The following is a 25,320-nucleotide window of genomic DNA, read 5'->3' as shown; positions in this document are numbered from 1 at the left end:
GAAAATAAAGCAGCACTAGGGTTGAATGCAGACTGATGTTAACATTCAATACAGCCTCCCTGCGGCGACTTTCTGCAAAAAACTGCTGGTGTTCTCTTGGCAGAAGCAGCTGTCTGAGTGGCAGAGTTGTCCTCCCAACTTCTGAGATAAGTCACCACCTCTGCCCGGCACTCCCAGTGTTCCACAAGCATAACGCGGGCAGTTGTAGTCTTGGCTCTAAAGCTTAAAATAGGATCACTTCTACTTCTTAAAAAAATGAAGACGTTTACTACCTACATTCCTTTATAGTGAATCAGACAGGTCCTGGATATGCAAATACTGTTAGTAAATGTGTGTAACACCTCAGTATAGGGGGAAAGAGGGCAGCGTTAGGAGGGATAAATTTGGAACTGCATACATCACTGACAGAGCCTCCTCTGCACTCTCCCCCCAGTTTCCACAGGGGGTATTCACTTCCAGTACACCCTGTTACTGCCTGCACCCCAAGACTCTCTGCTTCCGATAGCAATGTGATATGGGCTCAGGTGGTGAGTGGGGGAAAATCTACAGGCAGTTTTACAACTATAGAAGTTGACTGGAGGATTTTGCCATTTTTACCAGAGGCAGAAACATTCTGTGGCAGAGCAGGAAGACAGTTTCTGAAACAGCCCACCTAGCAACCTTCTGTTTGTAACATGATACGTTTGTGTGTATGGCGTGTGTTACAGAAAGACACATTTGGATTTGGAGAAGCTGCAATTGTTCAGAAAAGCCTGGGACGCTAACCAGCCTACAAACAGAGAACATTATTTCGGTGTTACTTCTGCCCTACTGACTAATTCTTAGAACAAACAGACTTTACAAAATTCAGACTTCAGCTGTGTAAGTGGGTAAAAAGCGGAGCTTTATGAAATCATGAAAACAAATACTGCTTTAAATTAAAAGTTTGTCTCAGTCTGGGCCACTGACACCCTCCCCAGCCACAATATGATCCCTGCCACAATGTGATTTGCCTTGACATTCCTCTTTTTTTCCTACATTTTAATTGTAAATTAATCACTGGCTTGGACATCTCTCTACTGTGCATTAATATGGTTGATATTAACAACAATATTGCTCTCCAGGCATTTGGAATGTGCACGAATTTTTGTGCACCAAATGGCCCATATTAACTTCTGGAATAGCCAGGTGCAAACTCTATTGCAGTGTTCAAATTAGTTCAATTTCTCTAACTGCTTCTCCTGTAATTGATGGCTCAAATTATAATAAAGTACAGTTCCTCTACATGATATATGTTACAACTACTACCTGTTATGCTGAATATTGCATTGCTTTGAAACTGCATTACCCTCTACCTACACTGATCAGATCTTTCTTTTAAAGGATCTACTTATGAACCAGAAAGTGTCTTCACATCATTCAGAAATTATACATATGCTCATGCACTTTATCAGCAGCTGACAGAATGGGGATGGCAAAATTACTGTCAGTCACGTTGCATTCAATCTCACATAAAGACCTGCTTTTTACTATACCTTAAAATTGACAATAAATGCCAGTCGTCTCTCCTTGCCCCATTACTGCATCCAGACATAGCTAGTAATGCTTAAAAGATATGCACCTTCATCTTAACTGCTTTTAAATTCCGGCTTCATTCTCTCTTTTTTCTGCATATACTGTTATTCTCCTATGCCTGCATCTGAAACACTCTCTCTTTACTATTCTCTTTTTCTGGTGTATGATTACAATGGGTCATAATTTTCTTCACATGGAAACAAAGATTTGTAAAAACCAAACAAACATATCAACCAAATCCTGATGGCTTACTGACCCCTAACTGTTTCAGTCCAAAGGTCATCCCCGATGGGAAAACAGGGAGGAATGGGTGGATTTGACTTTGGAGGTATCTGCACCTTCAGGTGTGGCTAGAGTCTGGACCCTGGAAACTGCCTCTTGCAGCACATCATGAGTTGGCAGGTCTGTTCCAGCACTCAGAACTCTGGGAGCTGCTTGCAGCTGCTCAAGGAAACCAGCACTAACAAGAACATCAGTTTCATTGCACCACAACAGAATCTGAGGAACTTGCAGTTCATCAGAAATGTATTTAGAAATTTGATTTTGATCCAATATGGACTGAAGCCAAATTTAAAAATAACATCTAGAAAATTAGAAAAGTTGTGTTTCTGCAAACTCCAATTATAATACTTAATTTCTTCTTTAAACAGAGATTAAAATGTCTTCTACTCCTGAAGACCAATATCCTCAGTTTATTCACAGAAAAAAAGTGAAGGGCAGATATCGAAGAGCAAGAGTCTGCACCCAGCTTGCTTTGCCAGTTGTTACAATTTGAAATTAAGGATCTCCCTCCTCCCAGGCCATGATGGAAAGGCACGTGGCAATGTGCCCCACATTTGTGGGGCCAGCGAAACTGGTGCTGAGTTCAGTTAAACACCAAACACAGTCACCATAGATGTTGTGCTGCAGATTAAAATATCATCTCTGTGTTCAGCAGCATTCAAAAAGGCAAACTGTGTTAAGAACTGCTATGAAGGGAACTGAGAAAAAGAAAAAAAAAGCATCACTAGGGTGTTCAGTGTCTTCCCTACTGCATGCAGTGCTGGTTCTTCCCCTTTGGTTTCAAAATGATACAGTAGAATTGAAAAGGTATGGCACAACTTCTGAACAAGGAGAAACTAACTATACTGCAGGTCTTACGCACAGTGAAGAAAACAGAGCAGTAAGAAATCTATAGATTTCTAAATTCGCAGCTGACAAGGAAAGGAGCGATAGGAAATTGTTATATACTAATTCTCATAATACTTGAACTAGCAATACTATTAAGTAGATGATTTAAAACATGCAAAAGGAGCTATTTTTTCACATGACAGTTATAACACAGAATTTATTGCCACAAAGTGTTATGTAAGCTAATCTAAAAGGATTCAAAACCCAATCAGTTAAATTCATAAAACAAAAGCCCATGCAGTGCTCCTAAACAGAAAGCTTTAGCACCAGTACTCCAGAACTAAGCCCCAGAAGATTGAAAATGGGAAAGATGTATCTGGGGTTTGATCCATCCACAATCACCAGTTCCTACATTCTTTACATGAACATCTAATACTTACTAGTGTTAGTGAGAGGATGCTGGGTTTGATGATCCGTTCAGGATGATCTTATATTCAAATAGATTTCACTGAGATGTTCAGGAGACAGAAGCCATGAGAGTTCTATGTAAAAAGATATAATGGGATGTCAGAAAACGGGCAGGTGATCAGTTGTTTAGCTCTCCTGAATAGTTCAAAGAACCAACAACTTTTAAAAGAGGTGACTGTTATTTGAGCAGCAAGTGCAGTTGCAGCTGGTCTTTCTCATGCCTTTTTTTGCTTGCTCTGACTAAACAATTAAAAGGCAAAAAGTTTACAGATATATGTTGCCTTCAGGTAAAAGTTTGCGAATGTATATTGTCTTTAGGCAAAATATGTTAATTTATGACACAAGCACACAAACAAGAAATGTACATCAAGAATATATTATGGACTAACTATAATACCTAGGCACTCTGTTCATATCCTGCGACTTGCATAGAAATAGCCAACAGACTTTCACTTCTCTTGAGAAGAAAATCCTGCCATGACTGGTCATTCAAAACCCACATTGAAAACAAGTTGATAGAGAACAAACGTAGATGTATGTAATGAAACTGTCTGACAATCCTGATTGTAAAATCATTGACCTCACTATACCCAGGGAGCAGTGATTCCCGTTCAATACCCTGCACAGGCAATATTTGAAGATGGTCTTGCAATGCTTGTTGTCAAGTATGTTAAAACAGTTAATACACTCACGAGGCAGCTTTAATGTATGTGATTGTCTGTTGGCTTTTTGCCAACTGACTTGGTCTTTCTGAAGCAGAGACAAGGTTCCTGCATGTGCTGTGCTCCGATGGACTGTGCTACCTTAGAGCACGTGCTGCACCCTTTCATGTTTTCATGTGTCATTTCTTGCAAAAATCCCAGTCTCGACCTGAGGGAGGCATCTGGAAAGTCCACTGAAAATTCACTGTAGTCCTTACACCATCAGCAGCAAACAGGCAGTCATAGAATGGTGCTCTTAAATTAGTTGCTTGCAGTAAAAGCAGCGTATAAAACCATATTCTAGTCAGATACGAGTTTTCACCGGTATTTTGTGCTTTAACCAGCTATTTGCATAGATCTTGTCCCTTGCCTGGCTGTGGGTCAAGAGGTTCACCACAGGCTAGATGCTGCAGTGGTGCGATGGTGGGACAGAGCCGGGCTGTACCTGCACCCCAAGCCGAGAAGGGCACAAAGCCTCCGTTCCACCGCTGTGTGACAGTGGCTACGGAGCCCTCAGGGCGCGGCCAGGCCAGGCCAGGCCAGGCTGCTCCGCCGCCCACCCCTGAAGGGCTGCCGCAGCACTACAGCTCCCAGCAGGCATTGCGCGCAGTAGCAGCGCCCTTCGCCGGAGACTAATGTTCCCAGCAGCCTTTGCGGAGCGGCCCGCCCTCCCCGCCCCGCCGGCGGGAAGACTACACCTCCCAGCAGGCCGCGCGAGCACGAGACCCGCCATTTCCGGGAGGCGCGCCGCCTCCTTTGCCTGGCAGAGGCGGCGGCGAGCCGAAGCGGGCCTGGCTCGGCGGCGCGGCGGCGGCTGCCCGGAGCGCGGCGAGCGGGGCCTCCTGGGGCCGGCGGCGGAGGGCGGCGAGGCCGGGGAGGTCTCCAGGCGGTCGGCGCCATGCTGAATATGTGGAAAGTGCGGGAGCTGGTGGACAAGGCGTGAGTACGGCGGGGCGCGGGCGGGAGGGGCGGGGGGCCGGGGGCGGCTCGGTCGTGGCCCCTCAGCCGGGCCCGTGCTCCCCCCGCCCCCCTCACAACATGGCCGCTGCCCCTCCCCCTGCTGAGGTGGCCGCTTCACACCCACTCCGTGCCCAGCTGACCCCCTTACCCGCGCCCCCTCCCCGCCTCTGTCCCTGCTCCCAGAGTGGCTGCCCGGTGTGGCCCTCTGCTCGCCCTCCCGCCGCGGCTTTGGCCCCTCCGGCAGGCAGGGGCTGCTTTCCAGGTAGTCTGTGGCCTTTCCATTATGGCTGGCTGCTTTCCCGCCCCTCTTGGGCTCATCTGGGCCCTTGCAGCTCTTGGCGAGCTGTGCTGCTTCTTTGGGTGCCCCCTTCTTTGCCGGCGTCCCAGGGGGCGTGTGCCCGTTTTGGTACATGAGCCCTTAAAATCTGTCTCTGCAGGATTGGCTCCTGCCATGGCTCCTAGGCCCCTCAGGAAGAAACAGACAAGTCACTCAAAGAAGGAGGGGAGTAAAGAACCACCTGTACAGCAGTAAATTTTTAGAGTGCTTCCAAAGTCACCACATGCTCTCTGAGTGTTTTCCGCCTCCCTAAGGATGGGTCTCTACTGTAACTGCCATTGACTCACCACCCCTGGGCCTTTCAGAGGTGGAGCATGGTAGAGAAGTGAAATGCTCTATCCCACCCCTTAAACATTTAAATAGCTCAGATATTTGCAAGTTTATTTCCTTGACTAGAACTTCCTCGCACAGTGAACCTGACTAAGGTCTTGATTATTGTGATCACTGTGCTGCAGCTTGAGAACGTGACATCATTGTTGCATTTCTCAGCCCCTCCTTTACTTTTAGTATGAGAAAAATTTGGTATGGTAGAGAACTTAATAAAGGTTATGTTTTGCCTCCTTAGGTAATAAGTTTTTAGGGGCAAACTTGGAGCACTTTTCCATGAATTGTGGACTACTTAGAGGAATAACTGGCTGAAGTTCTGTAGATTAGTATATACCAAATGAGATTACGTGAACTATTGTATCTAGCCCTAGAAGTCAAAGGGCGAGTCTCTCAAAATCGAGATTCCATTTTGAATATTTTTTATTTTTGTTTCTCCAAACAGTTCTTAATGTGGCCTCCTTTATATATATATAGGCTTAAAGACAGCAAACTGAAGAGAAATGGCAGCTTATTCATGATAATCAAGTATTTTGCTTATGGTCCTCTGTACTAGACTGAGACTTTTCTAGGCCAAGAATCAGGTGACGTTTAAAAAACACTGTGAATAAGACTTCTCAGGAGGTGGTTTACTTTTTACAGCTTCTTGCATGCAAAGTCAGCCCTTGCTAAAGTAGTTTTAATAATGTAACAAATAAGGTGTATAGTAGGACAACCCAAATAGGCCTGTCTCGAATTCCAGCACCTAAAAGAACACTTTCAGGGAAATCAAGTTTTTCTGAGTTTTGCTTGTGTACTTCTATTTGTGTAGGATTACTGATCACCATAGCATTATAACAGTGTCACTGTTTTAAAAATGTTCACTTTTAAGGATATTCATAAGTTATTAAGCCAAACAGTACATCAAAATCTGGTTTGGAAAAGATATTTGATTTCCAAAACAGGTGCAAGGAGTGGACATTTCAAATAATAAAAAATGTTTTTTGAATAAACTTCAGTTTCTGGGAATAACATTATCCAAATAAAGAAGATTGTGTATTTAAAAAAAAAAAAAGGGGGGGTGAGGCAGGGGGAAGTGGAGCCTGCAGAGTAAATAGTATTTAGAGACATCAAAATCAATAGTTCCATTGTGTGTGGTGCAGATTTGTCATAATGTCTTTTGTCTTAAGGCCATGACTTACAAAATTCTGCAGAAGAGGCTAAGTGATATTATCTGCCTCATAAATAACTGCTGATGCTGTGACAGGAACATACTGAACTTTTAACAAGAAACTCTTTCCTTAAAAAAGGAATATGATTATATGGGGATTTTGAAAATGTGCAAATAGCTTGAAATTTTGCTAGTTCAAACTTTGATAGGTTTGTAGTGGTTGTTAGCTCTGCATCTTGGTTCCATATTCAGCTGATACTTATAATCTTAGAATTTCTGTTTACTTGTTTGGGGTTTTTTTATCCTTATTTGGGCTTCAGGTGGCTGAGAGCTTGGTTAGGTCAGATATTTCAAGTTGGAGGACTAACAATTTTCAAATTTTTCAGTGTGCGAAAGTTCAGTAAATGATGATACATAGTTAAGCTACTAAGAATTTTTTTTCAATGTCTGTGGGCTACTTTAAGAGCAAAAAACCTAAGTAAAAATGGTAACCTATTAAAATTCCTCAAAGATTTAGAACCTAAAAATAATATACTGACTGCAAAATACACAGGAAAAATTCAAGTTTTTATTTAGTATTACTGAAGTATTTGGTATTTATGCTTTCTTCAGTGTGATAGAAATTGAGCAATCAAGTTCGTTAGGTCAATTCTGCTTTGTAGTTCATACTAGAATCACTTCTGTTATTTGTATTGTAGCATTTTCTAGTAACTTAAAAGTATTGATATGCATAGTTTTGTGTATAGACAGTTATTTTTGATACTGAATGGTGGTCCTACTATATATGAAATTTGGGAAGAGTATGTGATAGAGTATTAGATGTAGACTGTTCTAAGATGTGACTAAATACTTTGTGTCTTGTTCTCCTTGTTATTAACCTCATTGTTCTTAGTTGCTGATATAACTCCCCCCCCCCCCCCCCCCAATTTTTAAGTGCCTTGATTAGTTACAGTTGAACAGTAATACCTTGTTTCTGACTGGGCATTGTGAATAAGTTTGGGGCTTAAACCAAATAACTAATAAAGCCTGTCTGTGCCTAGTAAAATTTGCTTGTCCTAAGCTTTATTCTTACAGTTTCTAAATAAATGTCAAATTTTCACCCTCCAGTTTCGTCCCAGGTACTGCAATGTGTGCGAGAGTTCTTCTAATGAGTTTCTGTTGAGTTTCTGGTTAGCTTGTAGTTTAGAAGGTATAAGTCAACGTTTTCTTATTTCTTCTGGAATAAATTCTATTTCACATTATTATGTGAATAAACTAACTTCAGAAGGCAGCTTTTCACTTTTTTTAGATGTTCACTTGTATGGGTTCTTTTTCCTCAGTAGGCCAAAACTGAATTGGAAAGTAAACAAAAGAATTGAAAAATAAATGCAGCCCTCTGTGCTCAACTTGTTTGCTCTATAACAGTAAACTCAGTTTAAGTGGCAGAGGTTTCTGATGGCTCAAGTGCAGGGTGATGCTTGATGCGAAGTTAGTGAGTCAGGTGGCAGTTCTGAGTCACTCCTGAAGTAATGTAGTAGACTTTTTGTTAGATTCTGTTTTGTCATAGAATTAGGTTAGCTCTGCAGTAGAAATATGTAGCTTAAGCATTATATGCAAGAGGTGGCCCATTTTTCTGACCTAATGAGCTGCATACCAACATCTTAACATGACAGAGTGCAGAGGCACACATCGCATACTTTAGATAGCTGGTGGGAATGTGAGCCCTAAGAACATTTGGCAGGTGGGAAGTGTGCTGGTCACCAGCTATCCCACTGCTCTGCTGCACAATGGGTTTTGCAGCTTTGTCTCTGGATGACCTGGTGACAGTAGTCCCGGATGTTCTGTTCACCCCATAGCAGGGGGTTCAGTTACCCCATGCCTGCTCTGAAGCAGCCCTGTAGTTATGATGAAACTTGAGGGTAAGCATTGGATTTGAACTGCTTGTGAATTGTATGAGACTAAGGATATGCAGGCTGGCCAGTACTGTGTAGAAGTAGCTTATACAAGAAATGTTTTATTTTTATTGGTATAGCTGCATCTGTACTGTGATAATCAAATTATCAAAGGCCCCAAGCAAGTGTCTTCCTACAGTGTGATAACAGAACTGGCAAAAGGTATCGGGAGCCCCCAAGATACAGTCCTGGTGTCCTGGCTACGGAAATCTAGAGTATTATGCAACTTGGTAACTTCCTTTTTTAATCTTATTAGACAAGTATATGTTGTGCTTTGTGTTCCCTGTGAAATTTCTAGGGGAGTTTTACAAGGAAGACCCCATGGCTTTTTCAAAAGAAAACAAGGAATATTAAATTCCATTTAAAACAATTTTTAGCTTGGCAGAAGCAGGAAGGTATTAGCCTGGCCTTGTGGTCAAGTTCAAAAGCCAGGCCATCATATCTCTCTGGTTTTGTTGAATTCTCTTTTCTTGAAGCAGAATCTGCTGATTCTTATTTTCCTGAAATGTTACTGTATGTTGTAACCTAGTACAAGGTTCTTCTGCTTAAAGCAGAAGACAGCATTTGTGCATATATAGTTAGCAAGACTAGTTGGACTCCTCAAAACAAAAACTCCTCTCTTAATGTAAGATGGCATTGTAACTTAACGTTTTTGCTAACTAGTTTCTGTCACAGACATGTAGGATGTGCAGTAAGCAGGATGGAAGACCTTTGGACATACTGAGATTAGATTGCTCTGTGTATGACAGTGTGATGAGACTTTAACAGCCACTTTCTTTAAAATTTCATTACCATTCTTAGCTTTTGTGATCTTCTACATGCATGATGAGAATGTGAGAGAACTCATTTTAAGCACCTTCCACACATCAAAGGGTAAGAAATGGTCTAATTAAAAATTTGATGAAGGTTACAGATCTGTATGTAGTAAGGAGGGTATGATCCAGATGTTCATTTGAATTAGTTAAGGTGGGAGAGATGGTTGTCACTGAGTTTCTTGAGCTTCTTGGATGTATATTTAAAAAGAAGAGTAGAGAGCCTGTGAGTTTCTTGTCAGTATTAGGAATATGACAGCTGCCATCCTCCTGTTTCTTCCACCCCTCTTCCAGTTCAGTTGTTTGTCCACCTAAATGAGTCCTAACTGCTCTTAGCCACACCTTTCTAGTGACCCAGCAGGAATTTATTTGCACTCCCTCATGTAGAGTGGGAGTTGAAGCATTACAGAGCTATGTTTTCATACATTTTGCAAGCTTGATGAATTGCCCAAGTATGTAATATTTTAAACTGTTTTTAAATGGAGAGCAAATCATCTTGTTTAGAACTGATTGTAATGCTTGTATGCATACTGAATGCTGGAAGCGTTTATAACACTTGAGAATTTGTTTGTAGAGTTAGGCACTAGGGTTCTCTGTTATTTGTTCTGATGTTACATCTATGCAAGGAGCAAAGATTTTTAGTGTTGGTGGAAAAAGAAGGATTAAAAGGAGCTGCTGTCATCAGCTCCAGTACAACTAGGTAGGGGAGAAGTTCTTTAAGTTAATGAACAGCATGTTTTCTTTAGTACTTCTAATTGCACAAGCTGTAAAGAGAATGGTAAATTATTGGTAAAATAGAGTGAATTACTGCTTCAATTGTCATTGCAGTTCCTAGCTGTTGTAGCCTAAAGCATGGCATGTAAATTAGACCTTGCACTTCAGCTGAGGAGTAGGGGTTTCAGGACTACCCCCACTTCACAGATGATGAAAACTAAAAAGATAACTGTGTCAAGTAAACCAAGTCACAGTGAGTTGATAACAGTTAAAACTCTGGATTTGCTGACTTCGTCTCATGTTGTTGTCTGCTAGCTCATACTATGTCTCCATTATACTTATTAATATGGTAAATGCATAGCAGTAATTTAACCTACAATTATATGGCTTACAGTTAGCTTTCAGTTGCTTATTGCCTGTAGTATGCTCACGTTTGACCAACATACAAGCAGGATCCGATGTATACTCAGCTGGGGTTTTAAATCCTCTTGCCTAACTAATTTATTTTTTTTAACGTGCCTGTAATTGTTCTTGTTTACAGGCGATTTTCTTATGGTTCGTGGATTTGTCCACCCAGACTATTGAGCTCTTCTGTAATGAAGTGCTGGTTGCTGGTTTAGTAATAGCAGGTATTATGGTAAATGATCCATCATACAATATATCCACTGAAAGGGTAAATAACCGTCTAACACTAGTCCATTGCTATCTGACCTTCCTGTAAAGTCCCTTGCTCCAGTTCTAGGATCATTTAGTTTTCTTTATATTTAAGATTTATTTTGGTTTGCATAAGCAAGATCTTCAGAGCAGTGAACGCTTCCATCGTTTTATGTAAGGGACAGTTAACCCTCACTGCATGAGTTATCCTCCTATTGCTGTTTAAGAGATGTCCTGCTGATAACTGCTTTAAGAACAGCATTTTGTATCATTATTACGAGCAAGGTGATGATTATTATCTCCAGCCTGATAAGGACTTGTCCTCTGCCTGGTTACCAGAGAGGGAGAGAGAGAAGAAATAAGACTTGGGAACGCAAAGGAAGATTGTATTTGAACATAGCATTTGGCTCTGCAGCGTGCTGGCTGCCAAGCACTTGTCACAGTACTTATTTCTTAGGGCTTTCCTCTTGCCTTTAAAAAACTTCAAAAAAATTAGCTGTTTTTAATAAGGAATAAAAATGCTTATAGGCTTTGGGCCATGTAATTTAGTATTGGTGATAACCATCTTTGAAAGTATTATGCTCTCTTATCTCATGTGCATGGATATGTCATTCTCCTGTTTGAATATTCAACTGGTGGAGTAATCAAAAGTAGGCAAATATTACAAGCTGAAATATATATTAGGAGTTAGCATAATGTACTTGTGACCAAACGCACAAGTTTCATCAACACACTCCAAGTGGGGCTTTTGTTAGTGCTCTTTCAAATGCATTATTGCCATTTTACACCCTATGGAAGCTAACAATAGTCTATTACCTTGCATAAGGCTAGCTAAGGTGTTGGCCTTACATATTTTCAGGGAATCTAAATGATGTGTGTATGTGTGACTTCTTGAAGTATTTTTAAAACATAGCTTTGCATTGCCTTGCCAGAAGTAAGACTTGGCTTCCGCTTGGGGAGTAAATGAAGCTGGTCAAAGGTAAGAGCCTTACTTATATCACTGTGTGCAACTGTGGTCAAAAGGATCAAGGTGCTTAACTCAGTTCTGTGCTAATTCCTCTTGGTTGTGTTGCCAGCTAGTGTATTATGAAATATTAGCTAATTTGCATAATATTTCATATACAAGATGTAATTACGTCCAAAGCAGTGTGCAAACGTGGAAGAGACTACTGCTTTCTCTCCTCAGCCTTGCCTGTTTCAAGGTGCAATTGCAGCGGTCCTAAAATGCAATCTTGAAATTCTAATCGTATTCTTGTATCCCGTATCTGCCTCCATTCATTTCAAGTTTTAAATGAATTTCTGTATTTGTGTGTAAATGATAAGCTTTTGTAAAAACAGAAAGATGAGACTTTGGAGAATGAGTGAAGCATTGCCTCATAGGATGGTAGGTTTAGAACACAAAAATGTTGAGTTGTATGCTTCATTTTGGAACTTTTGGGATTTCTCTCATTGGTTTATTCTGAAGTTTGGGATACAGCTTGTCCACAAGTCATAATACAAGTAGTCCCGTTTAAAACTGGAAAACTCATCTCCAACATGCAGAATGTGACCTGTTGCTTCAAGTATGTTCTAAATACTTTGCTGGCATGTGCTTGATGTGGAACTTCATCTTCCAGATTACCACTGTGTGTTCTGAACTAATATTAAGACAGTATTTAAAAAAAAAAGGGGAGGTGGGAAATTGAGACACCTTGGTTTTGGGTAAAGGAGGACAGCTACTCCCTTTAATTGCTTTTTTACTAAAACAGAGATGTACAGTAGCATAAATTTCTGTTTAAAGTTGACCATTTTACAGACTTTGTTTAAATGATTATCTCAAATTTTTTATAAGGCAAAACTAATATTGGGCAAGAAAATGAAAAACCGAAATAGTAGCAAATATACCAAGTGAATAAAGTATTCAGTTTTATGATTGATCTTTTTTCTAGCTCCTTTATAGTGTGCTGGTTTTTATTGACATAAGTCAAATATGTGCCCTGTTAGAGACAAAGATTGACAGCTGGTGTTATTTTTTAGTTTGGAGCATGAGCTTTATTTACCTGTTCCATTTGGAATAAACAGCTGTGGTATAGCTAAAACTTTCTTGTAAGGATGCACAGTAGTCTCTTTAGAAACAGCAATTGTGTAGGAGAGTGTAACTTCATGACAAAACAGTCCCTTTATTCTGCCTCTGAAAAATATGATCTGATTCTAACTGGGGTGCACGTTATTTTTTTTTAAGGTACAAGTGTCTGTTAAGATCATGTGAAATTTTTACAAGTTGGTAGTTCGGTTCTTTCCAGAAAGCTGCGAAGGTTGTGGTTCTCTGAGTATTTTTTTTCAACAACAGTGTTAGAAAAAGTATTCATTACTTACTATTCTTGCATCGTGTGCTGTGTAAGTATGGTGGTTTGGGTTGCTGTGCCATGAACTGGATAGAGGAGCAGATCAAATTGGAAGCTTCCTCTCTTCCTTTGTCTCTCTCCCAAAAGGACTTTGTAGGTTATTTGTTTTTAAGGTTCCCTAGACTTTTTTGCTGTACAACTGCAAGTGTTTGTGTCGTGCATCTGAGGGAAGCAATGTTGAGATGGGGGGAAGGGGAGAGAAGAGGCACTGTTAAAGTCAGTGTAAGTGGAGGACACAGGAACACATGGCTGAGTCTCCCCTAGTAGTTGCTGTGAAGTCTCAGATGCCATTGGTACTATCCCAGATATGAAAACATAGACTAGGCCATGAAATCTTAGGTTGTAGTTTCACAGGCAGTGTAAGCGTAGGCTGATGGTAAAAGAGGTTTCACAGCCTTCCGTCTGCCACAAACTGCACACTTCTCTCTCCCTTTTGCTGGCACTAGCATACTTTCTGCTTGATGAGAGAATCTCTCTCTCAGACTAACCAGTTGTTTTTGCCAATTAAATTCTCCACTGGATCAGTTCCCTGGTGTAGTTAACTCCATGGTCACACAAATATTTATACTGGCGTAAAGGAAGGAATGGTATTTGGGTAAGAATAAGTGGCTGGGGGCAAAGAAGGGCAAGGTACAGGTTTAGTGCTTGAAGTACACCCTTAGCATGTGGTTTCACAAGCAGGTAGAGGATCTATAAGATTATTCTTCTACTACAGTAGGATGTCTCACTTTTATACCTGTCCATTCGCTGTCTTTTCTTCCTTACGCTGCTGTTGCGTAGTTCAGAATTTTCTTGTGCTCTCTTGCTGATACAGCTAAAAAAACGCCAAGCTTTTAGGGTTTATCACTGATTTGGCAGCGTGCTGCATAAGCAGCTGCTTATGGCACCACAAGTACTTGTGTTGGTAGGGGAAAGGACAGGAAGATAGGCTGGGACCCTTTTTTGATGATAATACGTTTTTATGTAACTTTAATATTTGAAACTGCACTGTTAGTGGTTTGTTAGCTGCAAAACTGCTCTAAAAGATCACAAATTTAATTTCTAAGCTTAAATTTCTTAAGGTTGCTCTTCTGTTTTGTTATCACTACTTCAGGCTCCTGAGCTAACCTGTCTATGATTGTATCACTGTTGTGTTGGGGGATATGCATCAATATTTCTGGTTCCACTCTCAGGTCTCAAATTTGGGAGAAAGGATTTAAGTTGGAATATAGTTGTGTGTCTTGTGTGGTGTTGCTTTGAATGATTCAGGCTGGCAGTGATTTCAAGATCCAACAGATCTTCATATGAGATGCTTTCAATTCAATTTAAAAGTGCACCTAATTATATTAGAAATACTGATGGTATATATTTCAGTTGTTAGAGTATTCTCTGTAGACTGTTATTTTAAATAGATTAAATCTTTTTGGATGTGTTTGGTTTGCCAGTGGAAATGAAACTAATGTGACAACACAGGTATTGTGTGTATTTATATTTTAAGGAAGCTATTTTAAAGCTGTTGTCCTCTTCCCACCCCTCATCCAAACAGTGTGTCCTGTCCTAACCAGTTAAATATTAACTGCATGCTTAATAGATATTAATTGGTTCATTTGGGATACAATTAGGAATATTAGTATATATTCAACTTGTTTAATGAGACTGACCTGCATTTTGTTAATCTGTTGTAATAATAATGAGGCCTCTTGGGAGTTAGGGAGTAGGGTTTTTCTTTGCGCCATTCTGAGTCATACCAGTTTCGTGTTGGTTGCTCTCCCCATCCTGTCAAGCTGTTTAGAAGCATCCCAATGTACTTTAGAGACTGTTCAGCATTTCCTCTCAAGACATAACTTCTTATTTAGTAAACAAATACATTCTGATGTGATTCTTGGGAGGTGTGTGTTTTGTGTTCTATGAGATTACTTAGTTGAAGGCTTCTCTAAGTCTGTTTTGAATGTAAAGAGAAGAAAAAGGCTTTTGATAAGCTTAGATCATTTTATTGGAGTTTCAGTGGGTGGAGGCATCTCCTGAAAAATAAATCACATTCTTGGTAACTTACATCTGCAAATAGAGCTGATTACCTTAATGATTGCTGTCACTTTTTAATTATTCCTTGTTTTGACGATTATTTAATGATTTTGTCTATTCTTCCACATGATCATGCAGAGAGAGGTGGGGAAAAAACACCTTTGTTCAAACGTGTCTAAATGAGTTAACTTCTATCACAGTGGTCTCTCTGTCCTTGCTACCAAACAGATGATTGCATTTCTTGGAGACAGCTTGAAAACTTAGTGCTAATAGACTTCTAATTGGAAAGTGGAATCTCTTAGCCTTTAAACTGCCAGTGTCAGGTTTTTGTTAATTACATGGTAACTGTAACTTGTGTAGCTGCAGACATTAGATCATAAAAATCCAGTAATCTTATCATTAGTGAGTAAATAAATGAATAGTTCCTGTACTGAAACATAGCAAAATTGGTTTGTTGTAAATACACAGTGTAATTTGAAATTACCATCTGTATGTGGACAGGAACCAGAAACTGGGGCTTGGAGGCAAATGAAACAGCTCTTGTTACCTTTTTAGGACATAAGAGTTACTTGATCTCCTGGAGGAACCAGTTTAACAAATGATACCTATGAAAGGAGAGGAAGCATCATTATACTCCACAAATAAACATGGCTTAGCATTTTGAAAGTTAATTTGTATGTAATTTGCCAGACTCATTCCACAAAAGAATGCTTGCTTTGAGTAAAAATGCATGTTTGTGAACTTGCTGGTTTTCAGTTTGCCAAGCTAGCCTTTTTATTTAATGTGAGATACCAATCTGAAAAATTTAATGAAATAATGTTAATATAACATTGATATCGTAATACTTCACTTAATCTGAGTGGTGTGTTCTTACTGCTTGTGCCCATTTTTGGATGCTCTGCTGTGAATAGCTGTAGAAGGACACTCTGACATTAACTATTAGCCAAAGTTACTTTGTCCAGCTGCTTAATACAGTAGTGGAATGATTTCTAGGTTGTGACCTGCCTTCATAGAAAAGTGAATGACAAAGAAAATAGATATTAACCTAATTCAGTCTATTTAGGACTATGGTGACTGCTTTTTATTCTTAGATACACTTATAGCAGGGAAAAAACATAGTAACTCAGGTTTATTAAAGGATGAACAATCTGAGGTAGGAAAAGATTAGATCTTTTTTAAACAAGTTTTTTGTTAATTTACTGGCTGCTGTATAATCTGAAAACTAAATAATTGTGCCATTCCTAGAAACCGCATTTGAATTGATTGAAATTTTGTACCAGTATTTTTTTCCCAGTGTGTTCTTGGAACAGTGATGTTTGCTTTCCTCATGCACTTTTTTCCTTTTCCTTGTAGTAATTATTTTGACATGGTAGTTTTGTCTTTCTGAAGAATCACCTGAAATCAAAGACTTGTTTATGACAAACAAGACTAAAACATCATATCCCAGTAATAGTTCTAGAAGACACAGTAAATAATAATAAAACTTGACAGGAGAAGAGGCAGTGGGCACAAATTAAAACACATTAAATTGCATCTGAACAGAAGAAAACACTTTTTTTTTATTGTGGGGGTGGTCAAACACTGGAGCAGATTGCCCAGAAATGCTGTGGGGGCTCCATCCTTGATATTCAGAACCTGTCTAGACATGGTCATGGGCAATCTGCTCCTACTGAACCCGCTTGAGCAGAGTGGGTGGGCTAGGGGATCACAAGAGCTCCCTCCCAGCCTCAGCTGTTCTCTGGTTCTGACTTAGCTCTCTGGAACCATAAGAGCTTTTTTCAGAACACTAAAATGAAGATCAGCTAGAATATATCAAACAAAAGTGGACTGAGAAGGTACAACAGCCCTGTATTTCCTAACACTCAGGTTTTTTGGGAAAACAACACTTCACAATTTTTGCCAGCAGAAATATCATGAGTGACCCAAAGTGCATTGTGCAGCCCTTCTACAGTGTTTCATTATTGTTTCATGTGCCATGAGCCTCATCTATAATTCTTGTATCAGCTGAACTATTTTGATGTGCTTTTGATTATATATGGTGTATTTATCCCATATAATAAGGTTACAGAAGAAATAGTGGGGAAATAGCTGATTGTCAGAACTGGTTGTCAGCATACTGATGTCATCTGCCTGGACTTGTGCAAAGCCTTTGATGCTGTCCCACACGACATCCTTGTCTCTAAATTGGAGAGACATGGGTCTGATGGATGGACCACTTGGTGGATAAGGAAATGGCTGGATGGTCACACTCAGAGTTGCGGTCAACGGCTTGATGTCCAAGTGGAGAGCAGTGACGGGTGGCATTCCTCAGGGGTCAGTACTGGGCTGGCGTTGTTTAACATCTTTGTTGGAGACGTGGACGGAATTTCTTGACTTTGAGGGTGGTGAGACACTGGCACAGGTTGCCCAGAGAAACTGTGGCTGCCCCCTCCCTATCAGTGTTCAAGGCCAGGTTGGATGGGGCTGTGAGTAACCTGGTCTAGTGGAAGGTGTCCCTGCCCATAGCAGGGGGCTTGGAACTAGATGATATTTAATGTCCCTTCCAACCAAAGCCATTCTATGATTCTGTAACTTTATTATGATCATACTAAATTAACTTGATCATGAGATAACTAATGAGAGTAAGGCCTCCAGTTGGTAAAGGGAAAAATAGTTCTTCTAGGTCTATTGTATGAGATGTACATCTGTTACAAAGGGTATCTGTCTTGGTATAAGACAAATTTTAGAAGACTGAGAATAAGGTGAATCCTGAAATATTTTTCTTTCAAAAAGTTTTGGATAAATCTGTTCTGTCAGTGTCCCATTTTAAAACAGCATGGTTAGCAGGACTCTGTTATAGGCTAAGCACAAAATAACACAGGCACGGCTGAACGGATGAGCAACACGCTGAAGAAAACCTTTTCAGGCCAAATTAACAAGCAAACTGTGTCAACCAGTCAGTCCCAGTGAACTGAAAATTCAGGACTAAAGGCGTGAGAACAGGAAGAGAACTGTACTGTTTGATACCCTCCCACCCCATGTGGATGGTAGAGAGGCGATGTGGGCAGGAAATGTGATAGCAATGGGTGACTTCATGTATCCTATGTAGGTTAGATACACATTGCATCAGCATCTTATACTGAGGACAGTACGCATTGAAATGCTCGGTGTCTGGTTCACCAAAGAGCTAGTGAAAAACGCAGAAGTGGTAAGCCTTGGCTTGATCCTGAGCTGTGCATTGATTCTGCTTCAGGGTATTACTTTTAGAGCCACTCTGTAATAGTGAACATAAAGCACTTGGATTAAAAGTATTTTTGTGAGCAACAGAAGCATAAAGAAAAAACACTTGGGGGTACATTTTTTCAAAAAGATTGCTTACATAAAATTAGGAATTTAATTAAAAAATCTCAAACTTTCAGGGACATGCTGAAGAATGGAATCCTTGCAGGTGATGTGTACATACTGAAAATGCTATATTGGTGGCTTATAACAAAACTGTTATCACTTCTCAAAGACAGTGATGAAAAAGAAACATCATTGGTGAAGAGGAGGGTTAAGGAAATAAAGCAAAAACATGTCTTTCAGAAAGCTGAAATGTCCATTTGCAGAAAATTCAAAGTTTAGAGTTGCTAGTCACTGTCATGTAAAAACAAAACTGAAACAGGTGAGCAAGTTTGAAGAAGAACTTGTGAAAAGCATACAGCCTAATTCAAAACAAATGGAAAGCACAAAGTCTGAGAGCACCTTCAGGGCCACAAGATGCTGAAGGAGCACTGGGCAAAAGGTGAAGGCATAGCTGGAAATCCCCCTGAATTCTTTGCCCCTAGATGTAAACTGTTGGGTGCTCACAGCTTACTCTGCAGAGTTATCACTGCATACTTCCCTTTACTTTTTTTATATGATACAGTAGGCATCTTTTGATACTGTCAGAGATTATGATACTGAACAGGTTTTCCACTGCACAGCCCTGCTTTTGCTAAAGAAGTACAAAGTATTCACTGGGAGACTGCAAAGTCTTAATTGCACTTTAATTTTACAAGATGTTGAATTTCTTGTTCTTACTTGTTAGCAAGGTGAGGTGCAGGGAAAGGCTTAGTTTTTGAATAGCTTCCTTCACAGGGAAAGGAAGATAGATACTCTTGGAGACACTGAAACAGAGTTTAAATTGTGTTCCTCTTACGGCTTTGAGTAGTGGAGTTAAGGTTCTTGCATACAGACATAGTCCATGTAGTCTTACTTAAAGACAGTGTCTTCCTTAAATTGACAGATGTAACAGTCTTTTCTCGGTGGGATTTTGGTATTAGATATGAAAGGCAACACGGCAGGTGGATTAGAGCTATTGAGTGTAGCAGGTATTGTAGTGTTGCATGAAATAGTTCTTGCTTTCAGAAGCTTTAAATAGTAAGCAAGCAGACTGTAAGGAACCGATTTTTGAGAAGTCAGCTTCTCTGTACTGACATCAGTTATTCATTTTCTGATTTGATTTTAATTATTTTCAGGAAACAGAAGGCCTGAAATACGATGCTGATGTTGTGGGGTTTTTGCAAACATCAGCAACTATAGAATTAATTCCAGTGTGTTTAGCAATAAGATCAGTAAATGATAGTGTGGTTCACTTCAGAAAAACAAAGATGAAGATAGTAGTCTCAAGTGTCTGTTTCTCCTACTGAATACCTCCTGCATAGCAATTCCACTGAAAGACACTTGAACAAATGAAGGAGAACAACTGGTTATGAGCCTGCAATTTGATAGCTTTGTGTAAACTGTTGCTTCCTCTTCCTTTCTCCTACTCTGAAAAGTGCAGTGCAGCTTCTGCCTTAGTCTTAAGACATTTTCCAGAACACAAGGCTGTATTAAAACAGCAGCTGAAGGTTTTCAGGTAGTAGGTGAGTTGCTTCACCTGCTACTTGGACCATACTTCTAGGTTCTGTTGTTGATGAGATAGAAGTCTCAGGCTTTCTTGGGTAATATGATGTCAATACTTTGCGACATCACGGATGAAATGTGAACAGTACAGAGTCATAGCTCTGGAGTCAAAGGTAGAAGGAAACTGCAAGCCCTTCAAAGCTAGTCTGGGTGTTAGGGATAGAGTGCAACCTGTGTTGTAAAAGTTGGGTGTGTTTGACATGTATGGTTTACGTGCAGTTGGGATGTTGTTGTCTGACTCATTGCCTTGAGCCTGAAGGGGCAGGGAGAGGAGCTGTCAGGAATTAGAGCCCTTGGACAGGCTGGAAGAGCAAGGGTAGTGCTTTCAGAATGGGACTCCAGACAGATCTGGTAACCTTACCTGTACCTTGCCTCTGGATCTAATCAGAGAAGAGCTTGTGAAAGTGCTTACTGTTGGTTTAGAGGAGTTATCTGTACTCAGGTTTATTCCTCTCAGAAGTATTGCAGAAGATGATTGATGTGGCGAAGTACAGGGGTGCATGGGATGTCACAGTGCCAAAATGATTATATAGTAGCAGAGAATGATCGGTTTGTGTGTTAAAAGCTTCAGCACCTGCATTGTTTAAACTTTAATCAGCTCTCCCTAGTGGAACTGCTAGCATGTGTTTAGAGTAATGCTTAATTTGTAATAAATTTGGAATTAGGGAAATGCCTTAATGATACTCAGTTTGCAATGAAGGGATAGCTGAAACTGTAAGGATCATTAAGCATGGTCCATTAATGTTGGGGGTGTGTGGTTTTCGTCAATATTGAACTCCATGTTATTGCCTGTGCATTCTTCTGTCCACATCAAATACTCTGTCAGTTGGCAAATATTTGAAACAATTCTTTGAGTAAGGAAAATTTGGATTATTTAGAATTCAGTGTGACTAGTAACACTGAATAGGTCTGCGCCATATCTCTTATCTGTAACTATTGAGCTAATATACTTCAAGCATGCATAGCATTGGGAGGTTTCCTTGACCAGTTGTTATATTACCATAAACTTGCTACTGTTACATGCTCTTTGTGGTGTCAGAAAACCCTGGTATGAAGTTTTTTGGTGAATAAGTCTCATGAATAGTGAGTGAACAGTTACAAAGTGCAGAATTGCAGAAGCTTTAGAGGTGAGGGGGGCTTATCAAAGGAGTGGTATCTTTTGGGGATCATGTTAAAGCACTAATGACACAGCTCTTTTGACACTCTGAAAACCTTTATTTTGGGAGTAGGAGGCATGTCTCTTAAGTATAGAGGTCATTACACAACATTCTGGAGGATTTGGAGTGTCATAGCTACTGTTGGAGTATTCTTTTTACTGTGAGGTTGGTTTTATGGTTTTGTTTGTTTGGTGGGGTTTTTTTTCTATCTTCCCCCTCCATCCAAGGTCACTCAAAAATTTTTATGATCAGAAGTAGGACGTCTGAGGTACACAGCCACAGAGTTTCAAAGCTTATTGTTGCCTCATGTTGAGTGTAACTACAACTTGCTTGTGCTCGAAAATTTACCCTTTTATTTCTTGTTTTGAATTAAGGGTAAGACTTCATTCTTCTTGTAAATACTTCTCTCTCAACATTAAAACCTTGAGCCCCAATCCTGAAAGCTCACTGACTGGGAGTACTTGTGAATATCTGTTGAAGGGTTCTGTACACACTTAAACTACTTGAGCTGTGGGATTGGAGTCTTAACATACAAAGAAGGAAGTAGCATTAGATACCTTAGTCAGAAGATGACTAACGTAACACATTACGAACACCTGAAAGAGCATTTTATTTTCAGGGAAAGTTACTCTTGAAGTTATATGAATACAACAAAATACAAAGAAAGGCAGTGTAAGCTATGGTGAAGAGTGTTTCAGTGTCTCCCAAAATAATGTATTTAAATTTTAGTTTCATGTTATAATGGTCTAGCAGTGTTTATCAGGATTGACTTTTTTGTGCTGGTTATTTTGTTCATATAAAAAACCTCTACAGAAAGTGTGTTTTTAATTAGATTTGTCTTACTCTTTGTCCTACTTGGTTAAACATTTGTTTTCAGTATAAGTCATGTTACCTGATTGGATCACAAATATGAAAAAATTAAAGATGCAGCACTTGACAGAAAATGCATAGTGGCTCTTGCTGAGTCTTGAAGGAGGACATGCAAAATCTGACTGAATTCTGTAAAGAAATGTAGGTAACTGTACAAAAATATTTTTTTAAAATTGTTGCAGCTTGTTTCTTACAGAAAAAATCTGAAGTGTAAGGAACAGAGTAGCAAAGCAAGTCTGAGGACTGAGCAAAAATAAATCTAGTCATGTGATTACAGCATACAGATGGAAATCTCTTTAGTTCTGCATTTACAGAAGGTTATCCAAGTTTTGTAATTCCACTTCTTTTTTGACTGTATGGCTGCTATTGTTTAACCATGGTGTACTGAACTTTGAAAGCAATTAAATCCACAGGAATAGGAGCTACGAAGCAGTGACTTCAATCTGATATGCCAGATATGCGCTCACGTGAGTGCAAGGAGACTGAAAACTTGCACAGGGCAGTAACAGTGTCGCCTTTCTGTCTGAATCAAAACCAGAGTTGCTGTTTTAGCATGTAACTATCCCACCAAAGTGTCAAATGTTGCTTGAAAGGCAGCTTTCTTCCACTTGATTGTGAAATTGGTTTTCATGCTTAAGATTAGTTGGATTTGTCACAAGAATGGTTTAGGTGTAATTGTACTCTTAAGTTCTACTAAAATTTGAAATTAAAAATGTGACTTTAATACTGAAAAACAGTGGAAATACTGTTGTGCTCTTCTTACATTGTAAGTTAAAATGAAGTATTTTAATTCATTCTACTTGCTGGAGTATAACATTTATTTTGGTAAGTTACCTTTTAAAGAAGGTTTTTTTGAATGAAGTATAATAAGCAAAATGACAACACTTACTAAGCCGTTAAAAATGGAACTGTGGAAAGGTGTATTTGAAGTGAAGATAGTCTAATCATTGAAGATAAGAGGATGCTAACTGAAGAATGTTAGGGTGAGTGTTTGGAACCAAAACATCCCATAAAGAGTGAGGAAATAAAGGAATGGGCCTGGGCTTTAGATGAAGAAATACTTTATATAGAGGTGGTATAGAATGACAGTAGATAGTATTAACATGGCAAAATCCTTAGTGAGTTTGAGAAGTTATTTACCACCACATATTGCCACTCTACAATTGTTGACAAATTAAGATATTTAAAGCAGCCATGTATCTGTTGGTGTAAATCACAAGGGATGATTTTATATAAGAATAGGAAAGTATGAACACTTACATGCTGTAGGGAATCTGCAGTAGGGGAGGTGAAATCAGTCTTAAATCAACTTGGAGGGTAAGTGTTCTTTCCTTGCACAAATATGCTTTAAAACTACCAGTTGTCTGATGTTCCCAACATCTGTAAAAACTGCTTCAGCTGTAGCATAGTGATTACAAAAACATTAAGAATATAGCAAGCTGCAGTTGGGTAACTTGAGGGGGAGTGATTTTGAAAAGGAAAACTTCAGCAATGTGCAGTGGTTTCTGTGAGAGATCTTCTCAGTTTTCTTAACAGACTTCAATTTAATTCTTAAAGTCAGTGTTCTTTTTGAAAGTGTGTGTGTGGTGGATTTGGGGTTATCTTGTTTACTTGGTAGTCTTTTGTGATTAGAAGTTGTAAGGCACAGGAAATAGCTTTATAGTTCCTTCCTCCCACAAGTCGTAATTCATTTGTGGCCATCAGGATGTTTTTCTTGGCTTATCTCTTTCTGTGCAGTTTGCCTTGCACATCTGCCACATAAATTATGAAACTATTAACTTGAAAAGCTGAAAATGTATTTCAGATCCTACTGTACCATTATGAAGTTGGTATCATTGTTCAGAAAGAGCGTAACTGCAACTTGCATAGAAGGTCTGTAATAATACCTGGTATTCAGGTACTAGATTGACTGGTGTCATATTTGTAATGCTTCTGAGGAGTGACTTAAAAATAAGTAACTTCAAATGGTCAAGTATCAGCTAATGTTGCGCAGTTACCTCTGTGTAACCTGAGGTATTTCACCAGGCATTTTGGCAGATGGGTACCCATCTGTTTCTTCGTTGAATGTGGACTGCTGGCTTCATAGTTGGTATCCATATGTTTCATCTGTAAGGCTCTAAATCTAAGCTGCATGTTTTATAACAAAAGTGACATTACTGACAGGAGCAAAATGAAAATGCATTAAGTTTGTTACATGTTTTTTAGTTAGTTTGACTTCACCAAGCAAAGAGAAAGATGCTGGCTAAGATTCAATATACACGTTCACTGAGAAGAGCAGCACCATCTTTATTTTGAGGGTGATTAATATCTTTTTCTCTGAATAATTGTTAGTAACATTAGCTACACAAACTCTTGAATGTCCATTATATTGTTTGGGAAAACAGGTGGATAAATGATGTCTTATCTTTCTGTCCTCTGTCTGTGAACCAGTCAGCATGTTGAGCTTTCGAAGGTAGTGACAGACTGTCACAGGGCAGTGAAATCTGGTGCTGAAATGCATCTTTCGGTTTGACTTTGTCTTAAATCCTTTCAGCTTCTTGAAACACAAGTTTGCACCACTGATCAGCTTTGAATCCCTCAGAGCCTGAAGGAAGTGATGGTAACAGAAATAAATGGAGTTAATATATGATGCCCCTTTTTAGGAGGTGCTGCTTGCATGGTGTGCAGGCCCCCAGTGTTTTGAGCGGTGGCGCGCTGTGGGGCGGCAGCGTTTCGTTTTTAGCTCACCAATTCGAATGCTCTGTTGAAAGTATTTCATGCCCAGATGGATAAGTATTAAATGATTTTTTTAATTGGAAAAAATGTTTCTGGAAACTAATTAACAATTTAATAGATGCCAAGATTCCCACATCTGGGAGTGGGGGAGATGTATCCTGTACTCAGACGAGTTGTTTAGCTTTTTTGTTTACTGTGTACTCTCAGTATTTGAAACTGACTTCTGCACACAGTTTAAAAATTGATCATTTAATATTAAAATAACTTTTTAGCATTCTCAGAAACATTTCCATCTTCTTTCCATCCTGCTTTACAGGAACCTTTTAATCTAGATACTAAAAATAGTTTAGATGCATGACTCATAGAAAATGAATGGTGGGGATAAGATGGTGTGTTCTCTCCCCTCCAAAGGCTTCATCTTAAATGCACATGTGTCTGTGTGTGGGGGTCTTTTAGATAACTATATCATGAAAATGTTACTGGGGTCTGCCTTATCTCCTCTCCAGATGTTGAATGTTCACTTTGCTCATGTTATTTTATAGCGCATTTGTTCATTCTTTAAAAAAAAAGAAT

The 25,320-nt window shown here is 39.6% G+C and overlaps 1 protein-coding gene across 4 annotated transcripts in view; it reads left to right on the top strand.

Annotated features, from left to right (window-relative positions):
- The first annotated feature begins 4,610 nt into the window (after positions 1 to 4,610).
- Positions 4,611 to 25,320, top strand: part of CLINT1 (clathrin interactor 1) — a 59,232-nt gene continuing 38,522 nt past the window's right edge. For all 4 annotated transcript variants that reach the window (XM_074838185.1, XM_074838186.1, XM_074838184.1 and 1 more), the window contains exon 1: positions 4,611 to 4,772. In XM_074838185.1, coding sequence (XP_074694286.1) covers positions 4,732 to 4,772 — 41 coding nt within the window. In that variant the 5' untranslated portion in view covers positions 4,611 to 4,731. The remainder of the gene's footprint in view (positions 4,773 to 25,320) is intronic.

This window comes from Strix aluco, chromosome 13 (genome assembly GCF_031877795.1).
Source record: "Strix aluco isolate bStrAlu1 chromosome 13, bStrAlu1.hap1, whole genome shotgun sequence".
In the NCBI taxonomy this organism is placed as follows: Eukaryota; Metazoa; Chordata; class Aves; order Strigiformes; family Strigidae; genus Strix; species Strix aluco.
This window is presented reverse-complemented; position numbering and strand designations above follow the sequence as displayed.